Genomic DNA, 21983 nt, shown 5'->3' with positions numbered 1-21983 from the left:
TCTTGTCCCAAAAGCTTGTGTTTGGGGGTTTATCAAGCACTGTGCTACAATGGTCATTCATTACTGTGTATTGTGTATCTAATCTAGTCCACTCTATTTCTTAGCCAGTACCAGATTATTTTGCAAATTACTACTTTGTAATATAGTGTGAAATCTTAAATTGCTAGGCTACCTTTCTTCACACTTTTTCTTCACTAATTTCCTTGATATTCTTAACCATTTGTTATTCCAGATAAATTTTGTTATTATTTTTTCTAGCTCTACAAAACATATTTTTGGTAGTTTAATTGGTATGGTGCTGACTATGGAAATTAATTTGGGTAAAATTGTCATTTTTATAGAATTAGCCTTGGCCTACCCTTGAGCAATTAATGTTTCTTCAGTTGTTTAGATCTGACTTTATTTGTGTGTAAAGTGTTTTATAATTGTGTTCATATAGTTCTGGGGTTTGTTTTGGCAGGTAGATGCCCAAGTATTTTATATTGTCTACAGTTATTTTAAATGGAATTTCTCTTTCTATCTCTTGCTACTGGACTTTGCTGGTAATATTTATAACAATGATAATAATTTATGTAGGTTTATTTTATAACCTGCAGCTTTTCTGAAGTTGTTAATTATTCCAGCTAGTTTTTTAGTTGATTCTCTAGGGTTCTCTAACTATGTCATCATCTGCAAAGAATGATAGTTTTGTTTCCTCATCACCAATTCTAATTCCTTCAATTTCTTTTTCTTTTCTTATTGTTTGGGTAGCATTTCTAGTACAATATTGAATAACAGTTATGATAACAGATACCCTTCTTCACCCCTGATCTTATTGGGAAAATTTCTAGCTTATCCCCATTACAGATAATTCTTGTTGATGATTTTAGATAGATACTACTTATCATCTTATTCCTTTTATTGCTATGCTTTCTAGTGTTTTTAACAGGAATGTGTTTTATTTTGTCAAAAGCTTTTTCTGCATTTATTGAGGTAACAATATGATTTCTATTGGTTTTGTTTTTGATATGGTAGACTACGATGGCAGTTTTTCCTAATGTTAAATCGGCACTACATTCCTGGTATAAATCCCACCTGGTCATAGTGTATGATTTTTGTGATATATTGCTGTAATCTCCTTGCTAGTATTTTTTTTTAAATTTTGCATTAATGTCCATCAGGAAATTGGTCTGTAGTTTTCTTTGTTTTTTTTTCCTCTTTCTTGTTTATGTATTAAAATCATACTTGTGTCACAAAAAGAATTTGGTAGGACTCCTTCTTTGGCTGTTTTTTTCCCAAATAGTATTTATGTATAGTATTTGAGTTAACTGTTCTTTAAATGTTTGGTAGAATTCACTTGTATATCTATCTGTTCCTGGAGATTTGTCATTAGGGAGCTCATTTATGGTCTATTCAATTTCTTTTTCTAAGATAGGGTTATTTAAATATTCTATTTCCTCTTTTGTTAATGTGGGCAATTTATACTTTTATAAATATTCATCCATTTCACTTAGATTATTAGATTTATTGAAGTATAACTGGGAAAGATGGTAGAGTAGGTCAAAAAATTCCACACTCTCCAGATTTCCTTCACAAACAAGACAGGACTGTGCCTCAGATGGAAAAAGTAAACAAGAGTTGGGGTAGAGCAGTGGTCCTCCTGAGATAACTGAAAAATACCTGAGGAAAGACCCCAAGGTCAGAGGTTTGACCCAAGTGAAGTGCAAATACCTCCAGGCTGTCTCAGCTGAAACAACAAGTCCTATGGGCAGTCTCTGCCACAGGAATTTTTACCTCATAGGCAGTGCAGAGTCAAACATCTGAGCAGGGGAAGATCGAAGGATCCTCTGCGGTGAAGGGATGAGGGATACCAGGCCTATCTGCGCTGATTAGCAGTCCTGGTTTGGGGCTGACTGGGAGGAGCTAGCACACATCCAGTGAATGTGGTCACCTTGGGGCAAGAACACTGTTGACTGCGGGCACTTGCAGGGGAGCTGAGTTCCTGGTTTTAGTTCAAGGCCAGAGGGAGAACTGAAGGTTGCAGCTACTGGTGGGTCTGCAGGGAGCAAAAGCCCAGTACAACTTGGCTGGGGGCCCTAGCCACAGCTTGAGGGTAGAGAAGAGTGCCGAGGTTGAGCCCCAGACAGAGCTCAGAAAATAACAGTAAGAAGGACCTGAGGCCTAAGTCACCATTCCCCACACCCAAGGACTAGATCTGATTATAATAAGCTGCTAAAAAACCAAAACAAAATAAAAATAAAAATGAGTAAGCTTAGGAAAAAGAACCCAACCACAGATAGCTACTATGGGGATAGAAAAGATGTGAGTTCATATTTAGAGGGAAATAGTTCAGAGGAAGATAGTGGAGCTAAAAAAAAAGCCACTCATACCCCCAAGAGTAACATCAAATGGTCACAAGCCCCAAAAGAGTTCTTGGAAGAGTTTAAAAAGGACTTAAAAATCAAAAAAGAGAGGCCAAGGAAAAATAGGGGAAAAATAAGAGTAATCCAAGAACTCAAGAAAACTATGAAAAGAAAGTCAACCAATTGGAAAAAGAGATCCAGAATCTTAAGGAAGAAAACAACTGGAAAACTAGAACTGGGCAAGGGGAAGCAAATGATATTATAAGATACCAAGAAATAATAAAGAAAAATCAAAAGAATGAAAAAATAGAAGAGAATGTGAAACATCTTGTTAGAAAAACAATTGTTCTGGAGAACAGATTGAGAAATGACAATATGAGAATTATTAGACTACCTGAAAGTTTTGATCAAAAAAAGAATCTTGATGCAATATTACAAGAAATAATTAAAGAAAATTGTCCTGAAGTTCTAGAATAAGAGGGTAAAATAGAAATAGAAAAAAATCCACCTGCCACCACGTGAAAGAGATCCCAGGATGAAATCCTACAGGAATATCATAGCCAAGTTTCAAAACTCCCAGGTTAAGGAGAAAATATTATGAGCTACAAGAAAAAAATTCAAACACTACAGAGCCACAATCAGAATTACAAAAAACCTAGTAGCCACTACACTAAAAACTATAGGTCTTAGAACATTATATTTCAAAGAGCAAAAGAGCTGGGCTTGCTGCCAAAAATAACTTATCCAGCAAAGTTAAATATAATCTTTAATGGGAAAAGAAATGGAAATTCAATGAATTGAATGACTTTTAGGTATTTGTCACAAAAAGACCATAACTTAATGGGACATGTCACATATAAGATCAGAAGAAATATAAGGTAAACATCAAAGACCACTTACAAGGGACTCAATAAGGTCAAACTGTTTACTTCTTACATGTAAAAATGTTATCCATATTTTTAAGACTGTCATCAGTACTTGGACAATTTAAAAGAAAGACTGGGGCTGAGCTGAGTATGATGAAGGTGATTCTAAAAGACAAAATTGGGTAGGAAAATGTAACAAAAAAAGGAGCAATTTTCTTATACAAATGAGGTATGAGAGGAAGAATTGTTTCACCTCTTCCTTTTGCTGGTTTTACCACTCCAGAATTCATTTTCAGGTGTTAATTTAAAATTGTTTGGAGGGGAATTTGGGAGATCTCAGATGAGTCCCTACCTTTACTCTGCCATCTTGGTTTCACCCTCTTCCAATCTACTTCTTTACTTTGAATTTTATGTTAGTGTTGTGTTTCACACAATTTTGAGGAGAATGTTTGGTTAAACTTGTGTCCTTTTATATTCTTCTGCTATTTTCACAGCTCATTCTGGTGGCCTGCAAACTTTCTATGCTGTCAAATTGACTTGTTCAGGGAAAAGTCTGCTCACTGTTCTCTTCTGAGCTCTGCCAGTTCCTGACCCAGGTTTTAATATGTCAGTTTGTTCCTGGTTGGGAATTTCATTTGACTGTTGTTAGACTCAGACATTATTAATGCACTGGGAGGTTCTTCAGGGTTGGAGAAACTTAACTGAAGGCTCCCTTTTGTCTAGGACTCCTGTCCTAGGCTTTCAATCTGAGTTGAAGCCTACAACTGAGTTTCTGCTCTGCTGGGATCAGAGCTATTTAGCTACTGTTTGCTTCTAAACTTGTTCCTTGATCAGTAAATAGCTAGCATCCTCTAGTCACCACTCTTCTCCACCATCTTTATGTGCAGACTGTCCCCCCAGTCCAACTCAGAGCTGGATAGTGGGTGATAGAGTTGCCAAATGGCACCTGTTCTTAAACTCTGAGCTTGTTCAGGAATTCCCTGGGATCTCTTCCTGTCTCAGTACTTTCAGCCCTTGTGACTAGTCTTGGCTCTCTTTTAATCTCTGGGCTTCTAACCAGATTTTGTCCCCAGTGTCTGCAGACCTTTGTATGTCCTTAAGCCACCTTGGGATGGAAAAATAGTTAATTATGGTGACTTAAAAAATTGCTTCTAGATCAGAATTCAGTCTGGTGCATTTTTTTTAAATGGAGAAATTTTGTTGGCTCATCTTCAGGTTGCAGTTGAGATAAGGGATTGATAAGGTGATCTAAAAATGATGTTTGTTGTAATTCAGCCATGTCTGACTCTTCATGACCTCATCTGGGGTTTTCTTAACAAAGATACTAGAGTAGTTTTCCATTTTCTTCTCTAGCTCATTGAGGAACTGAAACAAACAGGGTTAAGTGACTTGCCCAGAGTCACACAGCTAATAAGTATCTGAGGCTGGATTTGAACTCAGAAAGACGAAGTTTCCTAATTCCAAACCCAGTGCTCTATCCACTGCACCACCTAGTTAGAGAAAATTGAATCCATTGGAACTGATGAGATCACCAAGCAAGAGAGCATAGAGGGAAAGGAGAAGTTCCAGGACAGAACTTTGGAGGTCATCCATAGTTACTACATAATACTAGGATGAATATGCAGAAAAGAAGATTGAAAGGGTGTAGTCAGATGGGAAGAAAACTAGACAGAATTGTCAAAAACCTAGAGAAGAGAGAGCATCTAGAACAATATGATTAACAGTATTAAAGACTACAGAGATGAGGATTGAGAAAAGGCATCAGATTTAGCAATTAAGATACCAATGGTGACTTTGGAGAGAGCCATTTCAGCTAAATAATAAGTTCAGAAGCCAGTTATCAAGGGTTTAGAACAAGGTGAGAGGAAAAGGCATAGAGGCACTAATTGGTTGTTAATGGCATTCTCAAGAAATTTAGACATGAAAGAGAGACTAGATATAGGACTATGGTTAAAGGTAATTGGATTAAGTAGAGTGTTTTGTTGTTGTTGTTGTTTTTTAAGGATAAGTAAAATATGGCATGTTTGTAGGCAGCAGGAAAGCAGTCAGAAAAGGTAGGTATGATACAGGGGGCAATATGCTGGAAAAGAAGGGACATAATGGGATCAGGTGTCTATGTTAGAAGGGTTTGCCTTGGCAAGGATAAGGGCTACATCTTAATGTGAGACAAGAATAAGAAGGGGATAGTGGGAGAAGATATTGGTGAGATGAGAAAGGAAGAAGGAGCTCTTGACAAATGGCCTCAATTTTTTCAATGAAGTATGAAACAAGGTCTTCAGTTTAGAAGATTTGGAGGAGGGGTTCCATTGGAAGCTCAAGGAGAGATGAATAGGTTTGAAATAATCACTGAGATGAGTAGGATAGCAAATCCATTTGGGAAGTGTAAAAGGACTGGTTTATTTCAGTGAGGGTCAAGTTGATATTATGCAACATAAATGTGTAGTGGATCCATTTTGCAGTTTTGTGATTTTATTCACCTCTGCTCAGTTGTACACAAATAAGAGTGAAAGCAGCAGATGGTGAGAAGAATCTAAAGCTGGGACATGACAAGTCATGATCAGCAATAGGACAAGGGGGCAAGTCTAAAGGCTAGTATTGAGTAGATCTGGTTTGCCAACATGTCAAGGTTGGAAAGGGAGGCCAGTATAACCAGTGCAGGGGTTATGCCTTGGAAAAAGACCAAGAAGTATAGGGATTCACGGTCATAATGAAGATAAGGAACAGAGTTACAGGTGATAAGACTCTACAGGGAAAGTTAGAATGGTAAAAGACTGTAATCAGATAAAGGAATTTCAGAGCTGATGAACATGACCATGGAAATGGAACATTTGTGCATGATGGTAAGATCAATAATGTGAACATCTCTGTGTGTACCTGAGGTGGAGCAGGTCTTGGAAAATCAGTAGATCAAAAAACTGAGAAGTTAGGGAATATCAATATATATATGTTGAGGTCCCCCTAGGATGAAGGCACTAGTTTTGGAAGAGAGAAAAACTGAGAGTCAGGCACTAAACTCATTGAGAAAAGGAAGAGTATCCTGGTGGTCAGTACATAAAAGCTACTAAAATCTCTGGTTAATTAATTTGAATTGAATGTACTTCGAGAAGAATGAGGCAGTTACAGTAGGTAACCACAGAATTGGGAAGTGACAATAGGGAGCAAGGATCATTCCAAATTCCCCACCATCAACAGTGAGTCAGGGAAATATAAAGTGGAACTAGTAACTGGAAAGGGTGGCCAGGGATATTGTATCATCAAGAGGGAGCAAGGTTTCAGTGAGAGCTAGAAGAGGGAGATGATGGTAAATGAAAAGATTTTAAGATAAAAACAAGTTGTTAACTATTGAGAAAGCAATGAAGAGAATACAGTGGAAGGAGATTACCTAGAGTGGGATATCTGGGAGTTAGGGAAGAGATTAAGAAGAGATGGCAAGAATACACAAAATTATACAAGAAAGAGCTTGATACCTACAGTGGTGTGGTTACTGATCTAGAGCCATGTATCCTAGAGAATGAAGTCAAGTAGGCCTCAGGAAGCATTATTAACAATAAAACTAGTGGAGGCGGTAAAATTCCAGCTGAGCTATTTAAAATCCTAAAAGATGATGCTGTTAAAGTGCTGCACTCGATATGCCAGCAAATTTGGAAAACACACTCGATAGGAAGAGGTGAGTTTATGTCCCAATCCTAAAGAAGGACAATGCCAAGGAACTTTTAAATTACTGAACAACTGCACTCAGTTCACATGCCTACAAGGTTATACTCAACATACTGCAAGCTAGGCTTCAGCAATATGTGAACTGAAAATTGCCAGAAGAGCAGGCTGGTTTTCAAAGAGGCAGAGGAATTGCCAATATTTGCTGGATTATGGAGAAAGCAAGGGACTTCCAGAAAATCATTTCTGCTTCATTGACTACAAAGTCTTTGAGTTTGTGGATCACAACAAAATGTGGCAAGTCCTCAAAGAGATGGGAGTACCTGATCATCTTACTTCTCTCCTGAGGAACCTGTATGTGGGCCAAGAAGCAACAGATTGGAACAAGTGATTGGTTTGAGATTGGAAAAAGGAGTATGACAAAGCTGTATATTGTCACCTTATTTATTTAATTTATATGCAGAGTACATTGTACAGAATTCCAGGCTGGATGAATCAAAAGCTGGAATTATGGTTGCTAGAAGAAATCTCACATATGTAGATGATACCACTCTGATGGCAGAAAGTAAAGAGAAATTAAGAAACTTCTTGATGGTGAAAGAGGATAATATAAAAGCTGTTCTGAAGCTTAACATCACAAAAACTAAAATCTTGGCAACTGATCCCATCACTTCCTGGCAAAGAGAGAAGAAATGAAAGGAGTGTCAGATTTTATATTCTTGGGCTTAAAGATCACTGCAAATGGAGACTACAGTCATGAAATTAAAAGACACTTGCTCCTTGGAGGTAAAGAAAGGTATTGCAAATCTGGACAATATACTTAAAACCAGAGACTTTTCACCTTGCCAACAAAGTTCTGTATAGTAAGAACTATGGTTTTTCTAGTATCAATGTATGGCTGTGACAGCTGGACTATAAGGAAAGCTGAGCACCACAGAATTGACATCCGGTGCTGGAGAAGACTTTGATAGCCCCTTGGACAGCAAGGAGGTCAAATCAGTCAATATGTAGACATTAATTCAGGCTACTCATTGGAAGGTCAAATACTGAAGCTGAAGCTTAAGTTCTTTGGCCACATAATGAGAAGATAGGACTCACTGGAAAGAGACTCTGATGTTGGGAAAGACTGAAGGCAAAAGGAAAAGGGAATGGCAGAGGATGAGATGGATAGTTAGTATCATGGAAACAATGAACATTAACTTGGACAGACTTTGAGAGCCAGAGGAGGATAGAAGGGTCCATAGGTCACAAAAAGTCAGACACAACTGAACAACAAAACAACAATAACAAAGTTGAGGGGATAGGAATGATGAGAGTGACGAATTAGGAATGGAAAACAGGGACAGGATGAGAATAAGCATTTATTAAGCATCTACTATGTGCCAGCCACTTTACAAATATTATCTCATTTGATCATAACAACAACTCTGTGCTATTATTATCTCCATTTTACAGCTGAGGAAACTGAGGCAGACAGAGGTCAAGTGACTTGCCCAGCCTCACACAAGTAGTGCCATAGGTCCTCCTGACTCCAGGCCCAGTGCTCTTCTATCCACTGTACCATCTAGTTAGGGAAGAATCACTGAGTTGGGGAGAGTATGACAGGGTCAACACATGCTAACCATTAAGGTATGAATACAAGCAGATTATTGTGGCTGATGAAAGGTCCATTGAGGGAGAGGCAAGTAATTTTTTAAATAATTAATTTATTTACTTTTAGTTTTCAACATTCACTTTCACAAGATTTTGAGTTCCAAATTTTCTCCCAATCTCTTCCCTCCCCCTACCCCAAGATGGCGTGGATTCTGAAAACCCCTCCCCCCAATCTGTCCTCCCTTCTCCTGTTCCCTTCCCCTTCTATTTTCCTGTAAGGCAGGATAGATTTCTATACCCCATTGCCTGTTTATCTTATTTCCCAGTTGCATGTAAAAATGGTAATTAAACTTTTTTTTGGGGGGGTGAGGCAATCAGGGTTAAGTGACTTGCCCAGGGTCACTCAGCTGTTAAGTTTCAAGTGTTTGAGGCTGGATTTGAACTCAGCTCCTCCTGATTCCAAGGCCAGAGCTCTATCTATTGTACTACCCAACTGCCCCCAGTAAATAAACTTTTAAGGCCCTCCTTCAAGGCCCAGCCTTCTAACTGGTAATGATATTGAGTCTTCTGTGAGGCCCAGGAAACCCAAATCAGAGAAGGCAGAAACAGGCAAAGGTAGGCCTTGAGGCAGTCTTCAAGGGAGGTAGCATTTGGTACTTTAAGGTGGTTCTGCTCTGGGAAAGTCATCCAGAGCACTGGAGAAGGCCCTGAGGCAAAGACAGTAGACAGTGGCTTGGATCTGAGGATTATTCAGGGATCTCTCTTGGAAATCTTAAAGACTGAGAATACATAAACATGTAAGTTAATTAACTTAGATTTGGAGAAGTCAGTGGTGTTTTTTTTTATAATAGGCATATGATGCTTTTTAAAAACATTTCAATTATTTTTGTTACATTTTAAATTCCAAGCTATCTCCTTCCCTCCCCACCCCAAACTAGAGAAAGCTACTATTTGACAGAGTATAGCTTACCTGCTCATATTCTTCAACTAATATTGCTCTTAAATGTTCTCTTGGTTCTGTTCAATTCACTCTTAATCATTTCATGCAAATCTTTTCATGTTTTTCTAAAATCAATCTGCTCATCATTTCCTACAATACAGTACAATTCCATCACAATCATATACCACAACTTGTTTAGCCATTTCCCAATTGATAGGCATACTCTCAATTTCCAGTTCTTTGCCACCACAAAGAAAGCTACTATAAATATTTTAGAACATATAGGTTCTTTTTCTTTTTGCCTGATCATCTTGGAAAACAGACCTTACAGCAGTATTGTTGAGTTAAAAGGTTTATAGTTTTATAACTTTTTGAGCATAATTCCAAATTGTTCTCCCAAATGGCTAGATCAGTTCACAGTTCCACTAACAGTGTGCTAGTGTCCCATTTTGTCCACATCCCCCCAACATTTGTCATTTTCCCCTATCGTTTTAGCCAATCTGAGAGGTAAGAGATATCTCAAAATTTTTAATTTAATTCTCTAATCAATAATGATTTGGAGTATTTTTTCATGTGACTACATACAACTTTGATTTTCTTCATTCAAAAACTGCCTATTCATATCCTTTGACCATTTATCAATTGGAGAATGAGTCATATTTTTATAAATTTGGCAGAGTTCTCTGTGTATTTGAGATATGAGACCTTTATCTGAGAAACTATAATTTTTTCCCCCAATTTTCTGATTTCCGTATGTAATGTTTTTTATTAAGGGGAGATCCAATTAAGATAGGATGCCGATAAAGTTTTTTTGCATTAACCACTGTGAATCATTTGAACCAATAATTACAAAACTTACCTATTTCTGCTGCTTTCAGTTTTGTAATCAGTTGGGGAATGACTCATTCTAACACATTTGATTTGTCCTTTGACCCATCAATTCTTTAGGATTTAGTCTCCAATTAATTTTTTTCAGCAGTCCTTTATTATTGTGTTGCATTTTAGTCATTAAAGGATATTTTAAAATATTTTTTCTTCTCTGAATTTGTGAGGTTTAAATGCACTTAGCTAAAATTTAATGTATTTTGCCTTATTTCAAATTATTCTCCTCCACACACTATGTGCTGCAGTCAAACTGTACTACTTGCATTGGGCAAAAACTAGTATACATGATTTCCCACAAGAAAAATTGACATTTTGCTCCAACATTTAACATTTTCCTCTTTTGTCTTCTTTCCCAGTCCGATAGATGTGAGCCAGAACCTTACAATTACTTTAATTTGTATTCTCTAATTATTAGTGATTTATAGAATTTTTTCATATGACAGCTTAGATTTCTTCCTTTCAAAATTACCTATTCATATTATTAAACCATTATTGTGGAAAGGTTCTCAAGTCTTATAAATTTGGATCAGTTCCTTCTATTACCTACATCACAGAAACTTGCTGCAAAGATTTGGTGAATAGACATGTGGGCAAGGGAGATATGGTATTGTTTCAAGGAGAAGTCCTGAAAATACTCCATATGCGTAGAACTGACCATGTCACTCCCTTATTCAATAAATTCCAGTGGCTTCCTAATACTTCTGGGATCAAATATTAACTTTGTTTGGCTTTTGAAGTCCTTCATAACTTGGCTGCAACTTATCTTCATATATTACACTTTTCCTCAACTCATTCTACATTATGCAGCCAAGCCCCATTTTCTCTCTGCTGCTCACACCACCACACTCCATCTTCCCTCTCAATGTCTTTGGACTACCTGTCATGCCTGGAAATTCATTCCCTCCTAATCTCCATATCAAAGAACAAGATCACACTTCAGTGCCTGACTTCCCCTAACTTGAATGTTAACTATTTTGTATTTTGTGACAGGTGAAAATCAACCCTGATTGTTGAACAATTAATGAGGAGGTGAGCTAAAAGTCTTCACTCAGCTCCTCCTGCTGAGAATGAGGCTTGATCATGAGACTCAACAGCCTCCAGTAATCTGGACAAAGGAATCCATCTCTACTAGACCACTCTGGTTGGTTTTCTCCTTCATGAGCTGGGTTACCCTAAACTTCAAAGGAGGGGTACAAAGACAGGGACTTATTGCTTTGGGGCAGGAATTTACCTAGATTAGATTCTGTTTACACTTCAAACAGAAGTAAGGTCTCCTACTTGGGTGGGGTCCGGAACAAGATTGAGGAACATACTCCAAGGATTAGGACAATCTCCTCTATCAACCAGGCCCTGACTAGCAGAGACTGATTCACTGACCTACAGGGACTAATCCCTGAATGAGGAAATAAATGGCCTGGATCCTAATTAATAATGGGTTATTAATAGAAAATAATTTCAGTATAAAGTATATGTTTACATGTTGTATACCTTTCATAGAATGTTGCATATCTTTCATAGAGAGCACTAGCTGTTAGAATTTTTTTTTCCCTTTTTATTTCCCAGTGACTGACACATAGTATGTGCTTAATGCTTGACTGACAGGTATTATTCTCCTTCCTATCTCAAATGATGATTGTGAGAAAAGCACATTCTAAACCTTAACGGTTTATATAATTTACAGTGGGAGTTTATAGGGAGAGTCCATTTTAGGCTTAAGAAACAGTGTGGACATCCAAGAGACACGGAAGAAAAAGAACAGGTGTTATATTGCTCTATTGCTCTTTTAAACAGGTTGTGCCCAAAAGTCTTACCTTCTTTCATATCACCCATAGCACCCAAAACTGCACTACTCAAAATAGTAACTCTTTTTTGATTGAAGTCTGTCACCTGTGTCTGAGTGTATCATATCCCAATTTAATCTATTAATTTCTGCCAAATTAAAAAAGGATGATACTGCTCCTGCCTAGGTGCAGGCCCTCATTACCTCATGCTAGGAGTACTGAAATAGCCTGCTGGTAGTTCTGCTGGCCTCCAGTCTCTCCTCATTCTGATCCCTTCACAGTCTAGCCCCCTCCTAGCCTTTCCAGGCTTCTTAAACACATATTCCTCAATCCAGGATTACTGGCACTCTTGCTGTTCTAAGAACAAGACACTCCATCTATTTCTTCTGGCATTTGCACTGGCTGTCCCCTATACCTGGAACATTTTCCTTCCTCATCTCCACCTACTGGATTCCCTGGTTTCTTTTAGGTCCCAAATAAAATCTCATCTTCTATAATCTTTAGGAAGCATTTCCCAACTCCTCTTAATTCTAGTTGTTCAGTTGTGTCTGTCTCTTCATGACCCCGTTTGGCAAAGATACTGGAGTAGTTTGCCATTTCCTTCTCATTTTACAGGAGGAACTGAACCAAACAGGGTTAAGTGACTTGCCCAGGGTCACACGGCCAGCAGGAGTCTGAGGCTGAATCTGAACTCAGGAAGAGGAGTCTTCCTAATTCCAAGACCAGTTCTCCATCCACTTTGACACCTAGCGGCTCTTACTTCTAGTCCTTTCTCTCTTTTCTTTCCTATTTATCTTGTACATAGCTTGTTTGTACGCTTGCTTTTTGCCTTCCCTGTTACAATGTGAGCTCCTTGAGGGCATGGATTGTCTTTTGCGCTTTTTGTATACCCAGTGTTCATCACAGTGCTTGGCACAAAAGTGCTTTATAAATGTTTATTGACTGACTCCCTGCCTACCATTTTAAATGAAGACCAGTAACGTGTATAAGGGTTAAGAACGAAGGAGGGCTTAATGTTCTATTACGAAAACACTCAGAATCTTGAGCAGAGGGTGCCAAGAGAAGAGAGTCAAGAACAGATGGAAAGTAAGTTCAGGGTCAGAAAGTACGATTTTGCTCCAGGAGTCCTTGGAGGTAATGAAAACAGGTAACCTTAGTATCTGTATAATGGTCCACATTTAGGTTTAATTAGCCTGGATTAAGTAGCGCGTATTTTCAGGTGCAAGGTGTAAATACGCCCCTAAATTGCCTTTACTTGCTCAATGGTGGCACCCAGTTTCAGAGTCCCAGGGGGTAGTTTGATTTTTTTTTCCCTAACTTGAATTGGGTTCACGTCTCTGCCTTCCTCCGGCTGATCTTGCTCTCGCAAAAGGATCTGTAGCGGCAGCACCGCGGCATTTTGGAGACTTGAGACGACAAAAAAAATCACCTCAAAACCCAACCTGTTATTTGGATCACAACTGGAGAAACCCACCCCCGCCGCTGTTAATGCCAAACCTCAGCGACCATCGCGGCACCCCAGGAGATGCCGGGAAAGAAGGGCCCCTCAGTCCCCCGCAGCGGGGTGGGCGCCCTCCCGGTGTGGCCCTCACCGACGCCACTCGAACATGCCGGCCCGGCCCGTCGTCGCCTCCGAAGATAAAGACCGAGGCACCACTCACGCCGTTTTTTCCGTTCCCTAGAGATCCCTCCCTTCCGGGGTACACTGCTTGACCACATTTGCTCCCTCCCACCTCCGCCACATCTCCTCCTTTGAAACCACAACCTTTACAAGCTCTCTGCGCTCTAGACTTCGTTTCGGATACACCCATGTTACACCTACGTCACCCCAGCAACCGACGCCGCAACTGACAGCGGAAGGAGCTGAGTCCATGTTCGAGGACTTCCTCTTCCGGGAGCACCGAGTGCCTTCCGGTTGTCAGACTCTCTGGACGCAGAGGAGAAAGTGGCGGTGGTCGTAGCGGGAGGGCCTCCTCTCATGGTGGATGTGCCCTCCGGCTCCAGTGGCTCAGTCCCTCCTCGTCGAATTCGATGCATCCGCGGCGTCCGGACGGCTTCGATGGCTTGGGCTACAGGGGTGGGGGCGGCGGCCGGGGAGGATCCCGGGGGCAACAGCTTCTCTGCAAGGTCCTTCAGCTCCACCTCCGACCTGGGCCACTGGGTGACCACTCCGCCCGACATCCCCGGCAGCCGCAACCTGCACTGGGGGGAGAAGACCCCACATTACCCGGCAGCGGTGCCCACGCCGCTCGGGGGACCCGGCGAGGAGCCCTACCCCGGCAGCTGCCCCAGCGGGCCCGGGGCTAGTAGCGGTGAGGGCAGGGCAGTGACAGGCTCCCGAGACCTGCCCTGGGCGGGTTGTGCGGAGGGAGAAAGAACCGGGACCTTCGGTTATTCTGCTCCTTTAAAAAACGAAAAAGCAGGCGGCTGTTAGTCTTCCCTTGGGATTGCCTTCCTCGATGTTCCCCCCTCCCCCCCCCCGCCCAGGCCCTTCAAACCCCATCCCAGGTCCTTTCTATTTTTTAACTTACCATTCTCTTTTCGTTTTCTTCTTTCCCCATCGAAGCCTCCAAGATGAGAAGCCCCATATGAAATTTGGGGTGTATTAAAGTCCTAGGAAATCAATTTGGTGACACTTAAAATGAAAATTGTTTTGAGTAGGGCGTCAAAAGACTAAAATGTTCTCTTAACTAAGCCCCACCATGTGATCTTGGGAATTCTCTAAAACTCCAATTTTTAAAATGTCAATAATATCTGCTGTTTCCTAGCTTTGGTTATTATGTGCCCAATTATTTTCACTTTAAGTTTCAGTATTAATAACATGGGCATCAGATATCTCTGTGATTCTTCATTTTTATTTAACAATTTTATTCAACAATTTTTTTAATTGTGTGGAAGGCTGGTCTTAAAGTGTTTATTTTGGAGCCACTATTAGTTTTAAATTCAAAGACATTTTTAAGTGCCCTCCTTTGCTTCTTCAAAGTAGGGGTTTTTTTTTAATCTTCATCTTCATCTTGAACTCTCAGCTTTTATAGAATTTCCATCCCTATTAGAAGTAGAAACATCTTCAGGTGAACATGAAATTGATATTTGGACCTGCCACTCAGTAAACAAAATCTTTAAAGCTCATTTTGATGCTTTTTTAAATTTAATTTTACAATTTCAGCTTAAGTTGAAAAACTCATTTGCCTTTATGATAATGGTAAAGCTACACAGCTAAATACCAGAATGTATCTATTTGAGGTTGTAAATAACATCCCTACACCAGAGCTGATTCCAGATTTGGAGCTGTGTGGCTCCAAAGTTTTGTAATTGTGAAAATATTTTATTGTTGTTTGAATGATTTGCTTTAACTACAGTCAAATAATTAGTTATAGCAGTAACTATAAGTGAGAAAAATTAAGGAGTTTTAGTGGGCTAAAAGTATAAGTCAGTTAATATAAATGGCAGCCAAAAAATTAATTTGATATTAAGCTGCATTGAAAGGCATAGTGTCCTGAACATGGTAGACCCATTTTTGCCGTAGTTAGGCCATATCTACAGAACTGTTTTTGATTCTGGATGTTACATTTTAGAAACTACATAGGCAAAATGGAATATGTGAAGAAGAAGGCAACCTGGATAGTAAGAGAACTGGCTAGCAGTGCCATGCTTGGATCTCTTGAAGGACCTGGGAATATTCCTTGATGGCTGCCTTCAATTATTGGGAAGATTATTGTGTGAAAGGGATTTGGTTGGTCCCAGAGGTCAAAGATAGGGCAGTTGGTGGCAACTGAGAGGATCAAGTTTTGGCTCACTGTAAAGGAAAACTTAACAATGTAAGGTATCCAAAAGTAGAATGAGTTGCCTTGAGAGGTAGTGGGTTTCTCTTCAGGGAACTCATGTTACAGAGGAAATTCCTATTCAAGGAAAGGTAAAGGATTTCCTTTTGTGGTCTTATGAAGTTTTATAGTGCTGCTGTCTCAGATACAGTTTTTCCCCCATGTATACACACACAAACACACAAGCATTTATTAAGGCCTATTATGTGCCTGATACTAAGATACTGTGCTAAATACATATATAAATATATAATGATTATAAAATATTGAGATTTATAAGCCAGAGATGAAAATTTGTTTCCACACATTATTGTCATTCCTATGTGTTTAAAGTTCTTATTTGCTGTACTAGAAAACATTTGTGGTGCAGTTGAAAAAGCCCTGGATTTGAAATTAAAAGGGTCTGGTTTCCAGTCTCAGTTGTGCCATTTATATATGTGAATTTGGGCAAGTCACTTGATCTCTCTGGATCTCAGATTCCTCATGTATAAAATGAAGTTGCTTAACTAGATGAACTGAAATCTCTTCCATATTTAAAGTGATAATCCTATCCTGATCAGTCACTGAGAAAATAATTAACCATTTATACAGTTATTGTTAGGGCTCTTTTACCGTTCTTATTTTGAAGATACTAATACTTTTTTTTTTAAATTTGAAATAATTAGTATTATTAGAATGAGGGTAGAAGCTTCTCTTAACTAAGTCAATTTCTTACACTGAAAATAGTGTATGAAGCTATTGTGGCAATAATAGGAGCCAGTAGGTAATGGTATAGTCTATACAACAAGCAATTCAATTTATTTAATATTTTATTCAGTACCTACTCTATATACATTAAGCACTGTTGGGTCTACAAAGTTGAATAAGATAACTGCTACGGCTCTCAATTTGCGATCTAGTTTGACCTTAGAGAATTTCTTTGGGTATGAAATTTCTTGGAAAAGAGAGAATAAAGTAGTAGTTTTTGATTTTTTGTTTCTTAAGCTTTATTGAATATTCCCACACCCCCCTTTTTTGCACTACAGTCTTTCCTGGATACTAATTTTTCTGGCCAGAGTGGAGAAGATATTTCACGTGAAATAGGGGAGAGGGTGAGAAGAACTATAAGAGGATGAAAGAGACTTGGCATCTAGTCTTATACTTTTTGAGGCTGGTGTGAATGCATGCATGAATGAAGTAATTATTAAACATTCTGCTAACCAAATAGTTTCTTCTCCACTCCCCTTAACATATACTAATACACTTTAGATTCTTTTAAAGGTGAAAAGAGCAAGGTCATTGCTTACTCAGAAGCAAGGGGACAGAGTAAAAGCACAGTCAAAGACAAATCTCCCTTTTTGTCTCTTATTAAAATGTCACCTGAAGTGCAAACTTTTCGGTTTGTGATACCTTACCATAACATTCTTTTCTGCTGGCTACAGATATAGAGAAAGGTTCCTTCCGTTTTTATCATCTGTGCATGAATACTTCTAACTGGACACTTTTCTATTAAATTTATTATTCAAAAGGCACTAATGACACTTAAGCCTAGACCAGTAAGTGAATTAAGCACTCAAAACAAATGGATTTTTGGTGGGGTGGAGGTGGGGGAGGAAGGACAGAGAAGAAAAGTAAGAAATTCCCCCCCCCCATATGGTTACTAGAAAAAGTATTATAGGGACTTTTATGGATTCCTCCTCCCCTACTCCCCGGGATTAATTGCGTATCATTTTAATGGTACCAACTGTAATTGTGTATCCATCTTTATCCTGTGCAGGAGAAAATGTATTCATGAGTAACCAGGAGTCATGGGAATACTTCAGGGTCTCCAGTACAAATTCATCATTTATATGAACATTCTAAAAATAGAAATTAATCTTAAGTTGCTACAGTTTACCCAACTATAAATGATATATAATCTTATTTCTTCTCTTTCAGAACAGTTGAATAGATTTGCTGGATTTGGTATTGGACTTGCAAGGTACTAGTTTTATGTGATATATGCTTTAACTTAATTAGAAATTGAGTAGTGTGGGGCAGCTAGGTGGTGCAGTAGAGAGAGCTACAGCTTTGGAGTCAGGAGGACCTCAGTTCAAATCTGGCGGAAGACACTTGACACTTACTAGCTGTGTGTGACCCTGGGCAAGTCTCTTAACATCGATTGCCTCACTCCCCCCCAAAAATGAGTAGTGTCTAAGATGAAGAAATTGATTGAATAGGTGATAATTGTTTTGGGCAGTAAGAATCAAAATTCTGAGTTTGTGATCAGAGGAAGACAGGTTAGATCAAGGGTTCTTAACTTTTTGGGTCAGGTACCCCATTAACAGTTTGATGAAAACTATGGACTCCTCAAAATATTGTTTTTAAATGCATAAATTAAAATACATGGGATTACAAAGGAAACAAGATTTATTGAAATAAAGATAATTTTTTTTCTTATCCAAGCTCATGAACTTCTTTGAGATTTATCCTATGCTGAGAACCCCTGGGCTGATTCACTTCTAAAAGTAAAAAAGTAATTTTGTGGTTTTGCCCCTGACTTTGGAAAGAAAGATTAAGCACTAGAAAGTCTGGGTTTTATTTAAAATTAACCTGAGATTTATAAACATTATAATCTACAGTGAGTAGAATATGTAGAGTACATTTAATAGAGTGTATGATTTTATTGTTTTGAAGATTTTAACTATGACATAGCTATTTGCTATGTATTTGCTAATTGTATTTGCTAATAGATTTTAATTGGATATCAGCTTAGCTATGGGCATTTCTTCATATTTCCATCAAATTCAGTAAGGAGCAAAATACCAAATTTATGTTTGCTTATTATTGTTACATTTTGTAATACTTACTTCAATACTTCAGGAACCTATGGGATTTTCTGATGTGGGAATTCCTTTCTCTGTTGTGATAACCCTCTGTAACTTAAGAGTTTCTTTGGCTTCGAAACACATCACCTGTGGTCATCATGTATATGCACTTCCCCAGACTTAACTGTGTTATTTCTTGAATCCAGTTTCATCTTCATACCATGATGAGGAATCAGAGGACAACTTTTGGGGTATATATTCTGACTCTACAGAATATACTAATAAAGATTTAGAGAAATGAAAGTGGATGTTTAAGAGAAAGGATTAATTGCTTAGCACACATTCACCATTAGGGATTTGTTCTTTATAAATGAGTAGTATGTATTGTTTCAGTTACATAGCTCCAGCTCAGTTGTATGTTGTTAGTAATAGTACATTGCTTTTGAAATATATTTTTATGTGTAGTCAAGATCATTTTAATAGCAAATATGTATTAATAATTTTAGGGTTGTATGTTGTAAACCTATGATTCTTTAGAAAGATAGATTTTGGAGTATTTACACAAATGTTCAAAATTATTTTTGTAGTCTGTTTACAGAAAATGTTTTGGCCCATCCTTGCATTGTTCTCCGTCGCCAGTGTCAGGTAATTGCATAATTTCTGTTACCTTTTGAAAATTTTAATTAAATGCTCACTTAGTACAGGTAATAATGAGGCTTCCAAGATTTGTGATGAACTTTGATAAAGCAGGCTATAAATCTTTACTCTCTTATTTCAAGTGATTTTTTTCTAAAATCGGTGCTAGTATTTAGGATCTCAGAATTTGAGAGATGCAAGGAACTTTAACATTCTAGTCCAATCTCTTCATTTTGAAGAATAGGAAACAGAGACAGAGTTTAAATAACTTTCCTTAAGTCACATGGTTGATGAATGGCAGAGTCAGGATCAGAACTCATTTTCTTTGACTCACTCTAGTGTCTTTTTTCTGTATGTTGTGTATCAATGAAGTCACTGCAAGTCATTGTTTTAGTATGCCTTTAAAGGCTATTATTATTTTGTGATAAATCATATGATAAAACCAAAACTATAAAGTTATCATTGTCTTCTGTAATATTTTTTCACTAACTTTTTCATCTTAGAATCATAAATGCATAGAATTTTAGAACTATAGGAACCTTAGAGATAAAGCGAATTATCCAAATGGATTGGAAATGGGCTCCTCATACTTCAAAACAAATCAAGGCTTACTTTTGCTTTTAAATTTGCTTAAAACAAATGTTTTAAAATAGAGTGCTTTTCAAAATGTAATTCTTAATTTATTTCAAGTTTTGTGGATTTATCCACATTTATTTAAAGGAAAATGCATTTTTAAAAATATTCTGACTATAAATATGGGAAATTGTCTCATCTTCAGTAATGTTTTGGTGCAGTCACAGCATGTATCCCTGTTATCTAGTTAGTCCTTTTTTAACTCTCTCCCTCTAATCTTGTAATTCCTTGAAGCAGTGATGATGATTAGCTAAGTTCCCTTGCTTCTATAATGTCCTCTGTGCTAGAGACAGATCCCTGAAGAGGAACCATAGAAGTAAGTTGCCTTTCTGCAACGATCTGATATATAGCTCATGGACTTTTTTGACTGTATGTAATGTCTTCAATTCATGTAGCTGCCCCACTGAGGAGTATGAGGAGAATCATCTCTGAAACCTTATATGAAAAAAGTTTTGGTAGAAAAGGAAGACTTGGCATTTTAGGGCTCAATCTGTTTTCAGTAGTGACTTTTTAAGTTCTTTTAGGGGAACTCATGCACATTAATGGCTCTTTCCTCTTATAAGGGACCCATGTATAGATTCTCTGAGAATGAATTGAACTTAGAATATCAGTATTTTAGGAACTTAGGTTGACTAGGAGTCTCTTCACGTAACTATGTAATAAGCATATTCTACTATTGTAAAAATATAGTTTAAATGAATTTTAATTAACTTCCTGATTTTTAAAAATAAAATTACTGCTTTCTAAATATATTTCTATGTTCCCTAAGATAGAAATGTGTTGATACACTCAATATTTCATTGGTTTATTTAAATGTATTTAAGGGAAAATGAAATTTTAATCCATTGATAACAAAGAACTTAAAAATCTTCCTAACAGGTTAATTATCATGCTCGACATTATCACCTCACTCCATTTACAGTCATCAATGTCATGTACAGCTTCAACAAAACCCAGGTGAGAATGTCAGTCTACCGGTTTGATTGATACATTTTCTAAGGCTGAAGTTGTATTATGTATACTCATTTACCTTAATTTTAAAAAGAACTGTTCTTGTCTGTTTAGATGGACAATAAAGAAAAGTTTTTTTTAAAATGAGAAAGTTTGAAATATATGTATTCATGTTTAATTGGTATATTCTTCATGACCCTAATTCAAACTGCTTATCTGTAAGAATATAACAGAAGCTCCTTGAGGGCTGTTTTGATTATGTTTTTGTATCCTCAGTTCCTAGCAGAGTTCCAGGCACATAGTAGATGCTTAATTAATTCTTACTGAATTTAATACCTTAAGAGTATGAAAAGAAATTGAGTCAAGACCCTCTATTAAGATTTTCTCTGGGAAAGCATCAATAACTATTACCATATAATTAAGAATTTGCCCATATTATGCAGACTTTAATGGGTATACCTTTTTTTTTTTTTTTTGCATTTTAGGGTCCAAGAGCCCTTTGGAAAGGAATGGGAAGCACATTTATTGTTCAGGGCATCACACTTGGAGCTGAAGGAATTATCAGTGAATTCACACCTTTGCCAAGGTATCCTTTTAAAATCTATAGTGAAATGTAAGGAAAAAAAATTTAAGTGTCCATCTTGAATCTGATATCTAGTAAGAAATAGCCAAAAGAGAAATTTGCCTATAATATTATGGTCCAGTGAATGATAGAATTAATTGAATTGTTTTGAACTGAGGAAATAGCTATGGTAAAATAGATAGAGAGCCAGTCTCAAAGCCAGGAAGACCTAGTTCAAGTCCTGTGTCTGATATATACTGGCCATGTGACGTTGGGCAAGTTACAGCCTCTTACTGCTTTCTTAAGGCAGTTGGGGTTAAGTGACTTGCCCAGGGTCACACAGCTAGTAAGTGTGGTCTGAGGTCAGATTTGAACTCAGGTCCTCCTGACTTCAGGGCTGGTGCTCTGTACACTGTGCCACCTAGCTGCTCCCAGGCAATTCTTGAAGACTGTAACTTTCAGGAAGGGTATGAACGTGGGATTAGTAAAGAGAATTTCCTTATCGGGGAGCTCCCTATGTTAATGAAATAACA

General features: G+C 37.9%; 2 protein-coding genes across 7 annotated transcripts in view; one reads left to right on the top strand and one right to left on the bottom strand.

Moving 5' to 3' along the window:
* LOC144456898 (uncharacterized) overlaps positions 1-13942 on the bottom strand; it is a 28486-nt gene extending 14544 nt beyond the window's left edge. The window contains exons 1-3 of one of the 6 annotated variants that reach the window (XM_078153102.1): positions 13536-13942; positions 9426-9545; positions 7293-7536 (exon numbers count right to left, since the gene is read on the bottom strand). In XM_078153102.1, the coding sequence (XP_078009228.1) occupies positions 9511-9545; positions 13536-13872 (372 nt within the window). In that variant the 5' untranslated portion in view covers positions 13873-13942 and the 3' untranslated portion in view covers positions 7293-7536; positions 9426-9510. Of the gene's footprint in view, positions 1-7292; positions 7537-8650; positions 9235-9425; positions 9546-13535 lie in introns of those variants that run through there. The other 5 variants (XM_078153105.1, XM_078153101.1, XM_078153104.1 and 2 more) reach the window with 5 other exon arrangements.
* Positions 13943-13996: 54 nt separating this feature from the next.
* The window catches only part of SLC25A46 (solute carrier family 25 member 46), a 31709-nt gene continuing 23722 nt past the window's right edge, over positions 13997-21983 (top strand). The window contains 6 exon segments of the mRNA XM_021009341.2: positions 13997-14146; positions 14148-14373; positions 17800-17842; positions 19256-19313; positions 20817-20894; positions 21374-21474. Coding sequence (XP_020865000.2) covers positions 14093-14146; positions 14148-14373; positions 17800-17842; positions 19256-19313; positions 20817-20894; positions 21374-21474 — 560 coding nt within the window. The 5' untranslated portion in view covers positions 13997-14092.

This window comes from Phascolarctos cinereus, unplaced genomic scaffold, assembly GCF_003287225.1.
Source record: "Phascolarctos cinereus isolate Bilbo 61053 unplaced genomic scaffold, phaCin_HiC Scaffold_4;HRSCAF=312, whole genome shotgun sequence".
Taxonomy (NCBI): domain Eukaryota; kingdom Metazoa; phylum Chordata; class Mammalia; order Diprotodontia; family Phascolarctidae; genus Phascolarctos; species Phascolarctos cinereus.
Note: the sequence above shows the minus strand (reverse complement) of the source record. Positions and strands in the feature narration are given on the sequence as shown.